This window comes from Notamacropus eugenii, chromosome 2 (genome assembly GCF_028372415.1).
Source record: "Notamacropus eugenii isolate mMacEug1 chromosome 2, mMacEug1.pri_v2, whole genome shotgun sequence".
Lineage (NCBI taxonomy): Eukaryota > Metazoa > Chordata > Mammalia > Diprotodontia > Macropodidae > Notamacropus > Notamacropus eugenii.
Window position 1 is genome coordinate 302,986,573 of NC_092873.1, and position 18,597 is coordinate 303,005,169.

At 40.9% G+C, this 18,597-nt stretch overlaps 1 protein-coding gene across 6 annotated transcripts in view; it reads right to left on the reverse strand.

Annotated features, from left to right (window-relative positions):
* The window catches only part of PDZK1 (PDZ domain containing 1), a 77,675-nt gene that overhangs the window by 4,900 nt on the left and 54,178 nt on the right, over nucleotides 1-18,597 (reverse strand). For 4 of the 6 annotated variants that reach the window (XM_072644622.1, XM_072644618.1, XM_072644621.1 and 1 more), the window contains exons 2-6: nucleotides 11,115-11,326; nucleotides 10,231-10,459; nucleotides 7,913-8,049; nucleotides 5,154-5,349; nucleotides 4,033-4,229 (exon numbers count right to left, since the gene is read on the reverse strand). In XM_072644622.1, coding sequence (XP_072500723.1) covers nucleotides 4,033-4,229; nucleotides 5,154-5,349; nucleotides 7,913-8,049; nucleotides 10,231-10,459; nucleotides 11,115-11,324 — 969 coding nt within the window. In that variant the 5' untranslated portion in view covers nucleotides 11,325-11,326. Of the gene's footprint in view, nucleotides 1-4,032; nucleotides 4,230-5,153; nucleotides 5,350-7,912; nucleotides 8,050-10,230; nucleotides 10,460-11,114; nucleotides 11,327-13,697; nucleotides 13,758-17,070; nucleotides 17,202-18,597 lie in introns of those variants that run through there. The other 2 variants (XM_072644619.1, XM_072644620.1) reach the window with 2 other exon arrangements.

Sequence of the window (18,597 nt, forward strand, 5' to 3'; positions counted from 1 at the left end):
GAAATCCTAATACATCATCTACAGCTTTCCCTACTTTCCTAGAAGCTCTATCCAGAAAAGGAAAGGTTAGTTTGGCATGACTAATTCTCAGGGAATACATAAACTCCTAGTCCAGTCCTTCCTCTTCTCGGTGTTCACCAACTCTCTGCTTAACAAGGTCGTCTAAAATCTTGTAGAGAATCAACATCAAACTTACCAGTACATCTCTGACAAAATGGGCATAGAATCTTACATCTAGAGTTGGAAAAGACCTCAAAGGCCATCTGGTCAGCCCTCTCATTTTATTGCTGAGAGAACTGAGACTTAGGGAGACTAAGACCTGCTGAAGATACTATTTCCTTTTTTTTTTTTTTAATCAGTACATTTCTTCATCTTCCAGCTCCTCTACTCCCCCCATACTTACTCAAAAATTTACAATGCTGATTCTTTGATCGTATCTGTAAGGCTGGTTTTCCCCCAGTACTCTGAACAGTAATTCACCTGGCCCTAAAACGTGGACTTATTTAAAATATTTACATACTGACTATCTCTCCATCTCTTTTGAACTCAGATACCCTCTCAATGATCTCTCCTTTTCAGTTCGAAGATTTTTTTCTTGATGGAAAAACCTCATTCAAAATGAGTTGCGCTGTTGTGCTTTCATCAGTTAACACTGAAGTATGGCCCAATAAAAACAAGCAGCCAGTATTAAGCAACGAGAGGAAGAGAAGGTAAGAAATAGTTAAGAGTTTGGCATTCTTCAGCCAGATCTCACAGCTCACAGTTAATTACTATCACAGCTACTATTTACCACTGGGGACTAGCAGTTATCTGATAATTATTCATTACAGCCAACAGAGCCAAGCAGACAATTTAAGGACCTTTCTCTAGCAACACCCTGATTGCTGCAAACTTATGAAGAGGCCAGACAGTTTCCATGAAAAGTAGTAGCCAGGAGTTATTTAGGGGGAGCCATAAGTAAGATGATCAGAATTTCAGTAGGTACAGAGAGCAATGAAATTGGTCCTGTGATTTATAAGCTTAGCACGTACTATGTCAGACTGATCTCTGCCACAAAACTGAAGAAACATTACTCTCTAGCTTCCTGGGAAGGAGGAAGTGTTTGTAACTGTTCATTCCAATGGCCTTTTCTTGGTCCTTATTTGACTTCTGTTCACACACTCTCCTGGATATTCTCTGTTCTCCAGGTTTCCATGACATACAATTCCTTTGGTTCTCCTCCCTACCTGACTTTGGCATCTCCCAAGGCTCTGTCCTGGACCCTCTTCTCACTCTTCTTTGGTGATCTCCCAGATTCAGTGGGTTCGCACATCATGTCCATGCCAATGGCTCATGTATACACATGTGTACGTATATGTCCTCACATTTACATTTGTGGACTCGAATATATGATCTCATTAGTTTAGGAGTTCCCACCAATGATCCGGATTACAAGCCATCCTGGGCAACTCTTCATATTCTTCCAGAAGTTCATCACAGGAGATCTATTCAACATGCTGACACCCTTTCTCCCAACATCACGAAGGTACCAGTGGAAAATTGTCTGTATCCCTGTCACACTCTGTCTTTTGCCCCATGACCAGAACTTTTTTCTTCCTTTCGTACAATATCTTGTTTTTATCCCTTACTCTTTTTGTCCTTTGGAGCTCCTCTTTGGTTATTAGTTACAACCTACTCAGCTCCACTATGTACTTTCTCATTGCCCTCCATGTGACACTCATCTTTTCCAAGTCAGTGCTGTTGCCTCCCTCCCTGTTATATAGCACTGTTAGTGTTGGAAGGAAAACCTTTGATTTCATAGGAAGTTTGGGGCTAGTTAAATGAGTTTTACAATTTTCCTTCAAATAATCCCACCCATTCTCCTCCTTTCCAACTGTAGGCACAGTTCATGGTCCATCTCTACTGTCTGTCTCAAATACACATACCAATGGTTGAGCTCTTTTAAGTGTCCATCCAAATGCATGCTGAAGTCTGGGCAATAAACATTTCTTCAACTACTTTATCTTTCTGTGTGGATAAACAGACCGAACTCCTTTGAGGGATTACAGATCTCTTCCAGGAGATTTTGCAGTGTCTTGGGGCTTAATATAAGTCACAAACAGGAGCACCTGCAGACATCACTGTCCACCCAATCCCTCCTTCACCAGTGTTCTGTGCTGCATCTCCTCTGTCACAGTGGAGAATACCTTTGGTGAGCACAGTCATCAGACATCTTCCAACTAATCCTGAATGATCTCATTGTATGAAGAGGAGCTACTTGACTGCAAATGAGTCTGTAAGGTAGCATTTTGTTCTGTTAAATCAAATGCCTTTTATTATCCATAATGGAACCTTATATTCTCTATTTCAGTTCATTGTGAGATGGAAACCAAATCCTTATAACAATTATGCATAACCAAGCAAAAAAAAAATTTCCTTATTATCCAAGAAATAAGCTTTATTCTGTACCTTGAATCCATAACCTCTCTGACCAGAGGTTTTATTGTTGGCTGTCTGAAATCATAGTTGGTCATTATAGGATAGGCATTTTCTCAGAAAATACGTATTTCTGTAACCCTTTACTCCTGGAGAAGAGTGCATTATAATAGTAATAGCCAGCATTTTATATATACATATATGTGTATACATATTATCTCACTTTATCCTCACAACAATCTTGTGAGCTAGATGCTATTATTATCCCCACTTTACAAATGAGGAAACTGAGGCTGAGAGAGGTTAACTGACTTGCCCAGGGTCACAGAGCTAGCAAGTGTCTGAGGAAAGATTTGAACTAAAGAAGGTCCTCCTGGTTCCAGGTCCAACACTCTATCTACTGACTAATAACTATAATTATATCTGTGCTTTGAGCTGTGTCCCTAAAAATCAAATCTAATTCTGACATTCTCCCCATCAACTTTCTTTTGTAAAGTTCCTACCTTCAATTGGCTGCAGTGATGAAAATACCACCCGCATCCATACATCCTTTGGTTTCTGATCAGTTCTTCAGAATCCCAAGACATTTTCTAGGTTCCTTCCTGACATATTCATTCTCACATGTTTATTTTATTTGTTTGTTAAAAAATGAAACAAACAAAATATTCTCACATAAATTACTGTTAGTGAGTAGTAGTTTTCAGGTTGGGCAAGTCTCCAGAGGCCTCCCTCACATCCTCAGTACCCCAGGAAGGCAGCCTACCACTGTCTGGCCCTCTGAGGAAGCTACAGATGCTTCCATACCCCTTAGCAAGGAGTTGGCCCCAAAAAAAGATGTATGAAAAGGCCTGCTCCCCAACCCACTACTTCTTTGCAAATCTGAGGAGGCTATGAGTGTAGAGGACTCCATAAAATGTCTGACTTTTTTGTTATATTGATTAGTTTTGCTGAGCTCTTTTTCTCATTTTTTATTCTTTTCTTTTTTTAACAAAAGACTGCTTTCTGAGGAGGAGGCATACAGTAGGAAATGTAGGTGAAGTAAAGACAAAAGCTATCAATAAAAACTTGCTTTAGAAATAAACAAAATAATTTAAAAGAACCTCAGATTACCTCCATTTAACAATGAAGCACCAAAATAAGACAAGTGGAAATGTACAGATATGGGGCTACTCTGTGGAGCAGTAGATAGAGTGCCAGGTCTGGGGTCAGGAAGAATTATCTTTCTGATTTCAAATCCAACCTCATTCTGGAACCCCTGCAAATTGCCTGTTTAACATTAATATCAAACCTTTGTATTAACCAAAAATCACAAACAGTGTAGAGGGCTTCTCTGTCAGGCACCTACTACGTGCCAGATACTGGGGAGACAAATAAAGACACAAAACAATCCCTGCTCTCAAGGTGCTATTCACAGTCTCTTGTAGGAGACAGCACATACACAATTACATACAAATAAAGTGTGAGCAAATCGACAAAGGAAAGGCATGATCATTAAGGGGAATTGAGAAAGGTTTCTTGTGGACAGACTGTGAAAATGCCTGGGATGAAATGAAAACTATTGCTTTCAGCAACAGTGCTATATCCCATGAAGCAAATACATGCTCTTGCATAACTTACCAGTCTGTACATGGCGTCAGTCTCCTTGTCTACCACCAGGAGTGAGGTCTGATCTCCACCCTTTATAATCTTGTCCACCACACTGTCATGATCCAGCATTTCCACTGACTCTCCATTGACAGCAACAAGCAGGTCATTATTCTTCAGACCAGCTGCTTCTGCTGGGCTTCCAGAATCTATGTCTTTGATGATATGACCTACTCCCCATAAACCAAATGATCAGAAAGGTCCTTCTCTTTCTGGGGAAATGCCCTAACTATGAAGATGAGGAGAGAAAGAATAAGGATGGAAGGATGCAGGGAAGTAAAGGGCTCTATGTATTATATCATAAGCTGCCGCAGTTTAAGATCTTAAATGATAAAATCTATCTTCTTCTTCCATCTACTTACCCCATATTGGGTAAGCATAGAAGTGTAACGCCCTTGGGAAATGCCCATCCTCCCTGTCATCCCCAGGGACTTTGCAGAATGGGAAAGTACATGCAAACTTCATCCCTGCTCAGAATTCTCACAAGGCAGTAGGCTCATCCTTTAATAAGGAAAGACACTTTGGAGGTGAAAGAAAGTGTTGGGGTGGAAAATTTCAATTACACTCTACTTGAACAAAATAGTTTGTGTGCTTTAAATCTCAAAACAAATGGGGAAGGCAATAATCACCACTCATTTTACAAATGGCTAAGCTGAGACATGGAAAAGCTTGAAGATGGACCCAAGGTCACAGGGTGAAAAATGCTCCCTTCTCCAGTACTTGATTTCTTATTCCCAAACCCCTTCAACCTTCCCACCCCAAAGTTCCAACCAAAAGCTACCCATCCTTTCCACCGTGCCCTCTGGAATGACTGTTCCATAGGTAACAAACTTCCCCTTTATCCTAAATCTTTTCTTCTCCTACTCCTTCCATCTTTTTTATAACTATCCCCTAGATGACGTGGACTCCTTGGCCATCCTTTCTGGTTATGGCTTCACTCATTCCCCTTGGCTCACTGGTCAGGGCAGGAGAGTTGGAATACTCTTTGTTCATCATTGCCATTCCCAGTTTCTCCCCCTACCTCCCTCACTCAGTAACTTCTCTGCCTTAGAAATTTATGATATTTGAGCCAAAGAAATTTGGAAATTTCTTACCTTTCTTCCCTGGACCTACTCTCAAGTAAAATCCATAGCCACCCTTTGCCTTGGTCATATCCACAATCCGGGGCTTGTGAGGAAGCAGCATCAGACTGGCTGTCTCTCTTTTGACTTTTATCTTATGATCACTGTAATGTTTGTCTGTGTCCTTGTCTATCAGCAAAAACACAATCTGGCTTCCAGCCTTCTTCACCTGTAGAAGCACATGTAAGAGAATTTTGTCTCCATGGACACATTATCTAAGTGTATAGACATGGCTTACAAGACAGAACCACAGCCCCAAGGATCCGATGTTAAGGACTGAGCAAATCCATGATTACAGCCTTCCTGGTTCTGAGATGCTGGTAGTATAATGAAAGTCAGGAAAACCTGAAATCAAATCCTAATTAACTAGTTGTGTGTCCCCAGGCAATTTCCTTAATCTCTGTCAGTCTCAGTTTCCTCATCTGTAAAATGGGAATGATAACATGGTTGCTGTGAGGATCAAATGTGATAATATTTGTCAAGTACCCTGGCACAGTAGGAACTTAATAAGTACATTTCTCCATCCTTTCCTCACCCTCTTTGAAGTCAGTCAATCAATATTTATTAAGTGTCTACTATGAAGGTACCTTGCTGAGCCCAAGAGATACAAAAAAAGGCAAAAGATAGTCCCTGACCTCAAGGAGCTTACCTTCTAATAGAGGAGACAATACAGAGACATCTATGTTATACAGGATAAATTAGAGGGAATCAACAGAGGGAGGGGACCCTGGATCAGGGAAACATTATTCCTGATTTCTGGCAGGACTATAATCTACCGCCTTTTAGCTCTACCCCTTCTTTCTACCTTGCTTACCAGTTTTCTTTTTTGTTCGTTTTCAGAAGGTTATATTCCCCACACAAAGCTAAGAAATTCCTCTGAGAAGGAGGTTAGAAATATACAGAGGTCAATATGAAAAAGAACTATCAAGTAACTAGAATGCATGTTGGAACAAGGAAAAGGCAGCCATAAGGACACTTATAAAATCCTCAATTCCTTCAGGTCTCAGCTAAAATCCTCCCTTCTACAGGAAGCCTCTGTCAGGCCCCCTTTACGCTTTATCATCCTGTATATTTCTTGTTGAGGGCAGCTAGGTGGAGTCATAGCATATAGAGCCCCAGGCATGAAGTCAGGAAGACTTTTCTAGATACTTAGTAGCTGCATGACCCTGGACAAGTCACTTAACAATGTTTGCCTCAATTTCTCATCTGTAAAATGGTCTGGAGAAGGAAATGGCAAACTACTCCAGTATCTTGGCTAAGAAAACCCCAAGTAGGGTCACAAAGGACCAAAGAGAACTGAAAAATGATTCAACAACCAATAACATCTCATTTCTCCATAGGTGTTTACATGTTGTCTTTCCCATTTGATTTTGAGTTCCTTGAAGGCGGGGACTGCTTTTGCCTTTCCTTGTCTCTCCAGTGCTTAGCAAAGTACCTGGCATTAATAAAAGCTTATTGACTTAATTTGACTAGATTCTCCCTGGATTGTATGAATGTCTTTTAGATTTTCAAGGATAAATAGGACCTACTATTTTAATATGTCCATAATTGAAACCTGCTTTTCCATAATCCATGGTGCCATGTTGAATTCTCAAATCTGAAATAACTGGGAAATCTAAGGACCGGTTTAACCTTACACTTCTCAGACTTCCAGCTAAATAATGCTACACAGTTATCTCCCACTTCATGCTTTATAGAATATGTCTTTCAGGGAAAAAATAAAAATTTTTAAAGATGCCATGCAACTCCTGTGCATTCACCGAATTCCATTATAAACTTAGATATGTGTCCTCATGGAATAGGGGTAGAAAGATTGAACCTGTGATTTCATTAATACAGGGAACTCCCAGGTGAGAATATTCCTTCTACCAATACAAGTCAACACCGTCTCTGAAATTTATAGTTGTAGAGTGTTGTCTAAAGTACTGAGAGGTGAAATGATTTGCCCAGGGTCACATGACCAGTCCATGTCAAAAGTGGGACTTGAATTCCAGTTTCTGTGGCCTTTGTCTCTCATAGGAACAAAAGCAAAAACGAAAAATCTCCTAACTAATTTACTTCAAATTTGTTTTGAAATGATATTTTCCATAAATATGCTCTCATATGGACCATCAGTGAATGGATGAATGAATGAAGAGGCATATATCAAGCACTCAGCATGTGCTAAGCACTGTAATAATTACTGGAAATACAAATACAAAAAGAAAGATCACTTCTGTGCTCAAGGAATTGATATCCTAATAAAGGAAGACAACACACAGAATAGAGTAATGGCAAAGAGTGTTTTAGACTGGGAGATTACAGGAATGGTGAGCAGAAACATGGGGTGATCCATTGTCCTTTCTAGGAAAGGTATGTTGATTTTGGTCCCAGAGCTGGAGATAGAAAACTGAAATACAGAAGGAGTCTGGGCAGTGGCAGGGCGTAAAGGTGACTGGAAAGCAACAGGATGGTGGGAATGAGTTGGTCTAGTTCTAGGGAAGTCTCACCAATAAAAACTCAGGACCTCAGGGCAATGGTCCTTGGACCCAAAATGGTATGGAACTGACCAAAGACCTTATTCCAGGTCCTACACCAACTCTTCTCTATTACTAATCAGTCTGTCCCTTGAGGGTATGAAAATTCCTTCTGTCATTCTGGTTCACATCTGTCCTTTCCTTTTAAGTCTTGTCACCAGTTTGGAAAAGGAAGATAAAAGCAGCAGACACTACCACAGCAAAATTGGGCTATACCTTTTCAACCACCTCCTCATGGCTGGCACTTTCCACATTCTCCCCATTCACTTCAATCAGACGGTCTTCAGATTGGACACCAGCTTTTGAAGCCACACCCTGGGGAACCAAGTCAGTCATGTACACTCCCTTTTTACCTAGAACAGAGGGAGTGGAAGGAAAGGAAGACAATTCGTTTCAGGCAACAGAAGGGCACAGCTCTTGAAGTTCCTAAAGTCTGAAAATGAAGAGACTTCATCTAATAAAGCTAAATTACAACTTCATATCTACTCTTTCTTAGCAAACAAGAAGAAAACCCTGGCTTCTCATCAGGAGGTGAAAGATCAGTGCTTAGAGCCCTGCACAGAAGATATTTGTTGATTTGCTCATAATTCTTGATCCTCTCTAAAATACAAGTGGGTTGTAATTAAGAATCTTATGACTAGCAAACATTTTAACTAGAATGCACTGAATAAAGATGCTTAATCATGGTATTACATGTTTCCTGGTTTTCCTCCTACCAGTATGACCACCCTCCTTAGTCTCCTTTGCCCGATCTTCATTCCTATCATGCCCACTAACAATGAGTGTCCCCCAAGCCTTTGTCATGGGCCCTCTTCTATTATCCTTCTATACTATCTCAATTGGTGATCTCATCAGTCCTCATAGGTCCAATTATTCTCTCTGTACAGATGATTCCAACATCTACATATCGGTCCCAGTCTGACTCCTGAACTCTCGTCCAGCGTCACCAGTTGCCTTTTGGATATGTTGAACACGATGTCCTGCAGGCATCTCAAACTCAGTATATCCAACATAAAACTTAATATCTTCCCCCCCACATTCTCCCCTCTTTCTAACTTCCTTATTAGTGTTATAGACACCAACATCCTCTGAGTATATGTCCCCTAATGTCTTCTTACATTGATGAGTTCTTGGATCTATCAAAGCTTAGGTCACAAGTTGAACATAGAAAGTGTGTTGATGAATTAACCAACATAAAGTACTTCCCAAAAATACAATCGTTGTTGATGGAAGATTGTCTTTCTGAAGTGTATTATCATGGAATTAGTAAAAAGCATTTTTCTATAAGGCTGGCAAAAAGCCCACTAAGCAAAAGGATGCCAGCCAGCCCCAAATTCTGCTATCCCAGGAGCACACTGCTCACTAATTAGACAAGAAATTGAAAACTAAATCAAAAAGTGTCCTCTGAGAAGCTATACAGTAGCAAATCCAACAGTCAGAGATAAGGCCAATCTTTATGAAATTATGAAATTTCTGTGGGCTATTAAAATGAAACAAAAGCTAGACCTATAAAGCAAAGCATAGTCTTGAGGTGGAGATTCCAGGGAAGGAATGTCCTTCCAAGTACTACTGTCAACAATGTGAAAGAGATGTAGCTTTCTGCTAATATCCTTTAGCTGATAAATTTGTGGACTGTGCCCTCGATAACTCTACCCATGTTCATTTAACTGATGATTGCTACCCACTGGAGTCACCTTAACACATCAAAATGGTGTGGAATCTGAAAAAAATAATAAAAATGAGTTTGTACTCATTCTTTTGCTTACTAAAACTAATTCTTAGGTTTCATATTAATATGCTAAGTTTCGCTAAAAAGGCTTGTTAAATAAGACATTTGATTTAAAACAGATAATGTACAACCTACTTATTTGGATATGATTGGACATTGGCTATGAAGCTCACCCACAAATGTGTTTGTGAAATAATTGGTCAAGGAGGAATTCAGAGTGTGGCCATAAATAGGATTTTTTCCTACATGGAAGAAGTTAACTGACCTTTGAGGGGATCAAACCTGCAATCTGGAGCCTGTTATAATATCATGTTCCAACCTTTCATCCATTGACATGGATGTTAGCCCAGACACTGCAACATTACCAGACTCTGCCCAGAAGACAGTATACCCAATTTTATTTTGATAAAAAGTAAAGTGCAGTAATCTAGTATAAGAGAGTACGTCGGGAAAGTAAGAGAAAAGAGGTATTGCTGGCCAAGAAATGACTGTCTTAATCCCCCACCATCCTAGGATACAGAAGAAAATCCAGCCTCTCCTAAAGTGATGGAACATAAACTCCTCAATTATATTCAAGTCATGGAACCTCTAAGAAGAAGGGTCCTAAGGTACTTGACAACTTCCTAGAAAAGCTAAGCTAAAAGGAACTGTAGGGAATCCAAGTGTTTATTCTCTTTCAAAGTCTCCAGGGAAGGAAACAACTATCAGATCATTAAATCACCAAACTGACAGAAAAGCAACCTTCTACCAGAGAAATCCGGGAAGCATAACAAAGGTTCCCAAGCCAGACTCTAGCTGCACTCACCTTGGACAGTTTTCAGAGAGAAGCCATAACTGCTTCCATCCTTCACCAGGTAACAGAGCCGGGGCTGGCTCCCTACACCTGCTACCCCATTCATCACTGGGGCTGTCTCCTTGTGGTTCTGACTCAGTTCCTTCAGGTTTATTCCCTTTTTTACTGCTTGTTCATAGGATGCTCCATCCAGAACCAGGAATATCACTGAGTTCCCACTTTTCTTGACCAGATCTACAACCTGAGATGAAGAAGAAGAGATTCATTGAGCAACCTAGAATAAACCAAGGTAAATACCTAACCTTTGATCAGAGTGATTCAGGTCCTCACTCTACATGCCTTAACATTTTCCTTGTCCTTGTCTGTACCTTTCTTACCCCCAGATGGCTGACAGTGTCCTCTCATCCCACTCATACTCCTTCCAGGTGGGACTAGCCCTGAAAATTCAAAGTCAGACCAGGTTCAGCCTAGCAGAGCTTCTCTGGTCCTGAGAGGCTCTAGCAAATGGGATCCAATTCCAGTCCAGAAGTCCCCTACTGGAGGAGAATCATTCCTGGGTATCTGGTCTGTTCAGTGGTTATAGTCTTAAAGCATAACTAAAATTTATTGGTGGAGGAAAGTAGTTTGTGATCCTAGATAGGAGCCTTGTGATCCTTGGTAAATGCAGGAACTCTTGTCTTGGGAGGCAGTTTCAACATATAAGGCTTTGGAGACCTTCTCTAACTCCCCAGGAAGGAGAACAGAGAGAGAAAGCTGCCTTGGCTGACTGAAGGAGGCACAAGACAGAAACACAACCCCTGTTGGACAAGAATTCTGAGTGCAGAGAATATATTAAGCAAGGTTCTAGCTTATAAGCAAGCTTGGAGGGAATAGGGATCCCTACAAATGTCATTCACCTGGAAGTGTTCTTCTTTGTCCACATATACCCCATTGACACACAGGACCCGGTCGCCATCTTGGAGACCTGCTTTCTCAGCTGGGCTGCCCTGTTCTATCACACGAACCAGGTGACCCTCAACATCTTTCTCAATCCGGAGGAAGAAACCATAGCTTTGCCCATCTTGTTTGGAAAGTTTACATTCTCGAGGTGTGAAGGTAGAAGCCATGTCTGTTCATAAGGGACAGAAGAATGGAGAAAGAGAAAATAAGATGATTTGTAGCAGCCAGGTGGTACATGAATCTGGAGTCAGGAAGACTGGAGTTCAAATTTGACTTCAGATACTAGCTGTATGACCCTGGGCAAGTCACTTAACCTCTGTCTACTTGAGTTTCTTCATCTGTAAAATGGGAATAATAATAGCACCTACTTCCCAGCATTCTTCTGAGGATAAAATATAATAACATTTGTGAAGCGTTTTGCAAACCTTAAAGTGCTACATCAATCATACTATTATTATCAGCTACTACTCAACTTCCCCAGAGTTAATTTACATGCCATCTTCTCATTGCCAACACATGGACATGTGGAAAGTGTAGAATATAATAAATAAATCTCCTAAGCTGAGTGAGAACCCTCTCCTCTTATCTATCCATGGATAGAATGAATAAACCACCCATGAATGAGAACACTTTCCTGGAACTTTGGCTCGGCCCTCAAACCTAATCCAACAGATTTTGGTAAAGAGTTACTAGAGTTTGGAAGGCCACTCCTCAGCTGCCCATAACCCACAATAATCCTTCTCTTGCTTTAATGGATCTATAGATGTGTGTACTGCACAAAGAGACAGCACCCAGCACAATCCTTTCCCCATAGTAGGTATTCAGTAAAGATTTGTTTATTAAAGAAAGAGGAAAAAAGACAGGACTATCTATACTCATGAGAAGAAGTTTGGCTTGCTGAGCTACTCTCTAGATCCTTCAGATACAGGAAAAAGGAAACACTAACAGCTGAGCTGTTTCAATTCCATGTTTTTGGACAGAGAGTCTCTAAGGCTAGAGATCCCTTAGTAAACATCTGCTCCATGCTCAGCATCCTACTGCACACCATGACAGATACAAAGAAATAGAAAGATAGCTTCTGCCCTAGAGAACCTGACAGTCTAGCTGTAGAGAAAAGACAGACCTAATCCAAACAATGAAATAATACAAGGCGAACTTTTAATCAGTACAGTCCTAGGATCTACTCAAAACTAGGCTCAAATTCCACCTTCCACAGGAAGCCTTTCCTGACTGCCCTGCCCTCTCCAGCTGCTAAGGTCTTCTCTCTGAGATTGCCCCCAATTTACCCTGTATATATCCTCTGTGTGCATAGTTTGGTGAACTGTGAACTCCTTGAGGGCAGGGATCATGGTTCTGCCTTTCTTTGTATCCCCAGCTCTAAGGCTAGGCCTGGCACAGGTAAGTGCTTAACATATGTTTGTTGACTGAATGACCAAACTGGGCAAAACTAATGTGATAGCTCATGCTGATAATCAGGAACTTAGGGAGAACCCCACATAATGCAAAGGCATAGAACAGTTGTCCTTATATTTGTGGAACCTCTTTTTTTTTTTAAAGGATCATGGTAAAGTGGATGCAATTCCCCAAACTAACTGAATTCCTTTCCCACACCCCTTTGTCCATTATATTCAGATGGAATTCAAGCCTTCTGCCATCTTCATTGTTAGAAATTACAGCCCAAACTGACACCAACTACAAATAGTTGTGGACTGGTGCCTGGTAGGTGTAAGAGGACAGACCTCCTGGTTGTGCTTCTTCACCCCTCTTTGGCTTCATTAAGGCAAAATTCAAAGGCCAGAATATATACATGGCAGGTGCAATGTAGATGTTTAAATGAGGATCACCTCAGACTGGCAGAACAGAATTTAGGTTATGTTCCTAGTGTACAGAGCACCACTCCTAGAGTCATGAAGACTCATCTTCATGAGTTCAAATCCAGCCTCAGGCACAAGCTGTGTGACCTTGGGCAAATCACTTAGCCCTGTTTGCCTCAGTTTCCTCATCTGTCAAATGAGCTGGAGAAGGAAATGGCAAACCACCCCCGTATCTCTTCCAAGAAAACCCCACATGGAGTCATGAAGAGTTGGACCCTACTGAAACGAATCAACAACAACAAATCCATAAACTATCTCTGAATGACTCTGCCATACAAATCTTGAACTTTCCAGTCCACTGACTTCCACTTATAAACCTGTCTCTTCCTGGAAGATTTGTGAAAACCAGTGTGACAATGTCTATAAAATCTGGCCTCAGACACTGGGTAAGTCACTTAACCCTGTTTGCCTCAGTTTTCTCATCTGTAAAATGAGATGGTAATGGCAAACCCCTCCAGTACCTTTGCCCAGAAAACCCCAAATGGGATCATGAAGAGTCGGACATGGCTGAAATGACCCACCAATGATACTCAAGGAATTTTGCTGAGTGCTAGGGATATAAACAAAGGCAAAAACACAGTCCCTTCCCTCATGCACAGATGTGCACTAAAGCCAACATTTACTAGCTTAACAACCAATTATTAAATTTTCATTGTGAGCATTTACCTTGCAAACTGGTGAACTCTGCAAATCAGGGGTTCATATATTGTTTGTTGATTGTCTAGACTTTAGAAAGTGATGAAGAGAATGTTAACAATTCAGATTAAATTTTAAAATTCAAGTTCACACTTCTTTTTGAAAAGTCAGTTGTTAAATATTTACTACCACACCCCTGCATGGAAGTAACTAGTTACATAACAAGATAAATACAGAATAAGTGGAAGATGATCTCAGAGAGAAGGGACTAAGGGGGACGCAGAAGGCTCCTGCAGAAGATCGGAATATGAGATGACTCTTAAAGGAAGCCATGGAGGAGGAAAGTGGGGAAGAATATTCTACACTTGGGTACAGTGAGAGCAAAGGCATGAAGATGAAGTACCATGTTCAAGGAAGAACAAGAAAGTCCAGGCCTGGGCAGCTAGGTGGTACAATGGATAGAGTACCAGCCCTGAAGTGAGTTGGACCTGAGTTCAAGTCTGGTCTCAGACACTTACTAGCCCAATCATTTGAGGATACTCTATTTCCCATTGCCAGAAACACAAGACAGTCTACACAAGATTGACTTGGGCTCATTTACATTTCTCCTTCCTATTATTCTTCTAATCTATAGAAATCAACCCGTGATTATGAGGTCCCTTTTAGGCTCAAAACCCACAAGACTTGTCTGTAAGAATTTTCAGTAGCTGATCAATTTCATATGACTGAAAATTTTTGCCAACACTCCCTGCCTCAGCACCACAAAAGGGATGGATAATGTAAAATGGCCAGTCTGATTATTTTGTTAAAGACACATAGTTACATCACGTTACCATCCTGAAAGTAACTGGAATAAGGAAAGCTCATTTATTAAAGAAGTTAGTTTAATGAAAAAAAAAACAAAAATAGAATATCATTTTTCTGTAAATGGAAATTTCTAAAATCGATATTTGCCTTGAAGGTAGGTTAAACATTCATCCTACAACTTTATTTTCTCTTCTTTCTTCATGGATAGTACAATATTAGCTCACACATTTGGAATGAATAGAATTTAAATCAATCAGGTCTTAAAATATTCTGCTTGTTGGAGTCCATTGTGGGGCTACTTTTAAAATGACAGCTCTACTAATTTATAATAAACTCTACATTTCCAAGAAATTTTCTTTGTATCTTCATCAATATAAGGAACTGCTAATGAGAAAATTCTCTTTACCAGTGTAGATCAACAAATGCTCTGTAACATATAGTCTTAGAGAGTTGGTTGTGACACCAAGAAGTTGTGTCTTGCCCCAAGATACACGTTCAATATTTCTCAGAGTCAGAATTTGAACCCAGATCTACCTGACTCTGAGGCAGCTCTCTACCCACAATATCATGCTGCCTCTCACATTGGGACAGGAACCAAAATATTGTGTTTGGTTAATTTTTTTTTTTTTTTACAAACCAACCATATACACCAAAAGATCCAGAAAGAAAGGTTCCATATATACTAAGATATTGATGGCAGCACTCTTTATGGAAGCACAAAATTGGAAGTAAAGTAGGTGCCTTTCAGTTGGGAATGGCTAAACTCTTTGTGGTACATGATTGTCAGTAGTGTTGCTGTGCTACAAGAAATGACACATATGAAGAATTCAGAGAAGGACAGGAAGGTAAATGAACTGATACCAAGTGATGGAAAGAGAACCAGGAAACAGCTTATTCAATGACTGCAACAGTGTAAGTGGAAAAATTAAAAAAAAAAAAACCTGGATGTTGTATAATTTTAATGACCAAGCTTGGCCCCAGAGGACATTTGAGAGAATGTACCTGTCTTTCCTTGCAGTGGTGGTCCACCAGGGCTATAGAGCACTGCATTTGCTGACAAGCATGGCCAGTGCAGAACTGCTTTTACTGCCTTGTTTTTAAATCTTTGTAACAAGAGGCAGCTAGCCAGATAGAAGAGGGAGGAGGGATACAGTTAGGAAAGTATGTGATGTTGAAATAAAAAGTATCAACAAATGTAGAAATATAGAAAATCATTTTTTTTAACACAGTCACCATTCAGCTTTAGAGCCCTTTGGATTTTGAAGTTGAGAGAGCTCAAGACCAGACAGAATTTTATCCCCTGTATTCAGGGGATATCACTAACCACTACAGCAGGGTAAAATTTAGTCATTTTAGTGTTGTTTTGCCAGTTAGCAAGTGGGGGCTCAGGAATCCGAAAACAGAGATTCCAGCTTGGGAGGAGTTTTTCTATTTCAACACCCCGCTTCTTTACTCACACCCCATCTACCACTTCCTGAGAAGCCCCAAAGACCAGAAGTTACCAACGTAGAGGTTTGTAACAAGTAATTGTCACTAAATTTCCATGACCCATGTGTTTCTTTATAGATTTTCTCTCCCCAGTTCAAATGACCCAGATAAAACATAAACAGCAAAAGAAAACAGAAATTATTCTGAGCTCTGAAAAAAAAATCAATATTTGACTGAAAAGATCCTTGTTTGTGCAACAGGCGAGACAGGGATATCTGGCTGATGGTCAAGATTCTCGTAGAAAAGGATAGAAACCAAGAAAATTATGGTTTCTTCCTTCCTTTTTGGATAGTTCTTATAAGGATCTCCCAGTGAGGAAACTTCTGGCAATTTGAGCAGGTAAGTGGCTCTGCAGAGCTGCCTGGAGCACAGAAAGTGCTCTGAGGGCACATGAGTGACTTAACTCTGCCAGGGTGGATGAGAGGCACAGGGTGCAAGCACCCTGAAATTCTTCCTGACCACCTGCTCTCTTTCCACTAACTCCATGCAGTCTCTTGGGGATTTCTCATCAGTCATGATCATTAGTAATGATAGCTTGGGTTTACAAAGCAGCTTTCTTCTAAAGGACCCGGATTAAAGCCACTAAGACAGGCTGTAGTGGGAAGGAAGACTGGAATTGCCTCAGGAGGCAGGGGAATTGTGCAAGGCTTCCAGGGGGGTGGGTAAGTGACGTGGCTCAGTGCCCAGTTGATGTGAGAAGCGACAAAGGAAGAACAGAAGCCACTAGGTGAGTTTTGTTTTCCTCCCAGAGGGTAGGGGGGTGGCGGGCAGCTCTGAAGGCTGAACCTTCTATTTTGGGCCCAAGACTAGACCGCATTCTTTAGTTCCCTGTCATCATCATCACCTCCCGCAGCCTCAAGGGAGCTCATCTTTGCTCAAGTCATAGAACCTCTTAGTAGAAAAGGACCAACCCACACTCAAATAAGAATAAACTCTATAACATGCCCATCAAGCTGTCAATCAGCCTTTCTTTAAATATTAGTGAGGGGGAAACCTACTGCTTCCCAAAGTGCTCCATTCCACTATTTAGGGTATCCAGGGGCATCTAAGGTGACACCAAGCCTAGACTCAGAAAGACCTGAGTTCAAATCCAGCCTCAGACACTTACTAGCTGTGCGACCCTGGGCAAGTCACTTAGCCCTGTTTGCCTCAGTTTCCTCTTCTGTAGAAGGTACTGGAGAAGGAAATGTCACACTACTCCAGTTTCTTCACCAAGAAAACCCCAAATTCGGTAAGGGACAGTCAGACACAGCTGAAAAACGACAAAATAATAACTTATGGTAGGGAAATTGGGGGTTTTTTGTTTTGTTTTTGTTTTTTACATCTGCCCCTCTACAACTTGTCCCCATTGCTCCTACCTCTATAGCCAAGCTTAAATATTAGACTAGTTTTCCCACATAGCCCTTCAAATACTACAGGACCACTCTCATTTGGGCACCTCTAATTGTCTTTTTATCGAGGTTAATTAATCCCCCGTTGATCCCCAGATGGCATGATCTCACACAGTGGGGCTGAAAATGCCAAGATTAGGGGGACTGTAATAACAGATACTTTGACTTCACCTTTGGTCAACATGGCTGATAAAGATTCATGAATAAATTCTTAGAGCTATTACAGATCTTAGTCAAGTCCAACCTTCCATTTTACAGATAAAGATACTAAGGCCAAAAGAGATTAGGTAACTTGGACAATACCACAGACTAATTACTGAAATTGTCTTCTTCCTAAAAGGAGGCTCTTGATCAGTGTCCTTGACCACACTTTAGCTATTTTGAGAACCTGGCTGTCTGCCTGAGATTAATGAACCTAGCATGAGACTGTATTTTTATGAGGGTCTGTAACCTCTGAGCCTCGATCCTGAGTTCTGAACCAAGCAGAGACTAAGAGGACTTGGTGTAGAACCTGGGGAGAACCATTGCTCTGGCTCACTACAGAAATCCAAACCTAATCTTGTTTAGAATACAGGTGATTCTCTTCCCTTCTGTCCTTTCTCTCTGCTATAGCTCATGCCCTCAGAACACAGCATCGGCTACCTGAGCTCCATTCCAGACTGAGGTTCTGCCCCAACCCCCTGTGACCTTGTAGATAAATTGTTCACACACACACACACACACACACACACACACACACACACACACACACACACACACACACACACACCATCTGAGCCCTTGCCCCTTGCCAATGACAAACACAGTTTCTTTGAGCTATGCTCTACAACACCCACTTTTAATATCCACCAAGTTTCAAATTCAACTAACATTTAATGCTAAGTACCACAAAACTGAGTTTAAATGTACTTAAAAAAACATGTTTACCAGTCATCATAGGTCCATTTTCCTTTCATGCTGATAATCACTCAGTGTCTCTGAGAATACATTTCAGAACCCAGAGCTATGTTTACCCCCTCATAGTCTGACAGGGGCAATATTTTTTTTACAATGTGTTTCATTAAGATAGGAGATTGCATGATGTAGTGGGGAAATACAGGATCCTGTTTTCTGGAGAGGACCTGGGTTCAAATTCTGACTGTCATATAGGCCATGGGCAAGTCCCTCTCTCTGCTATTCTAGATCTGACTGCTGTGTATAGAAACTGGCTTCATTTCATGAGTCCCAACAAAACTGCTCTAAGA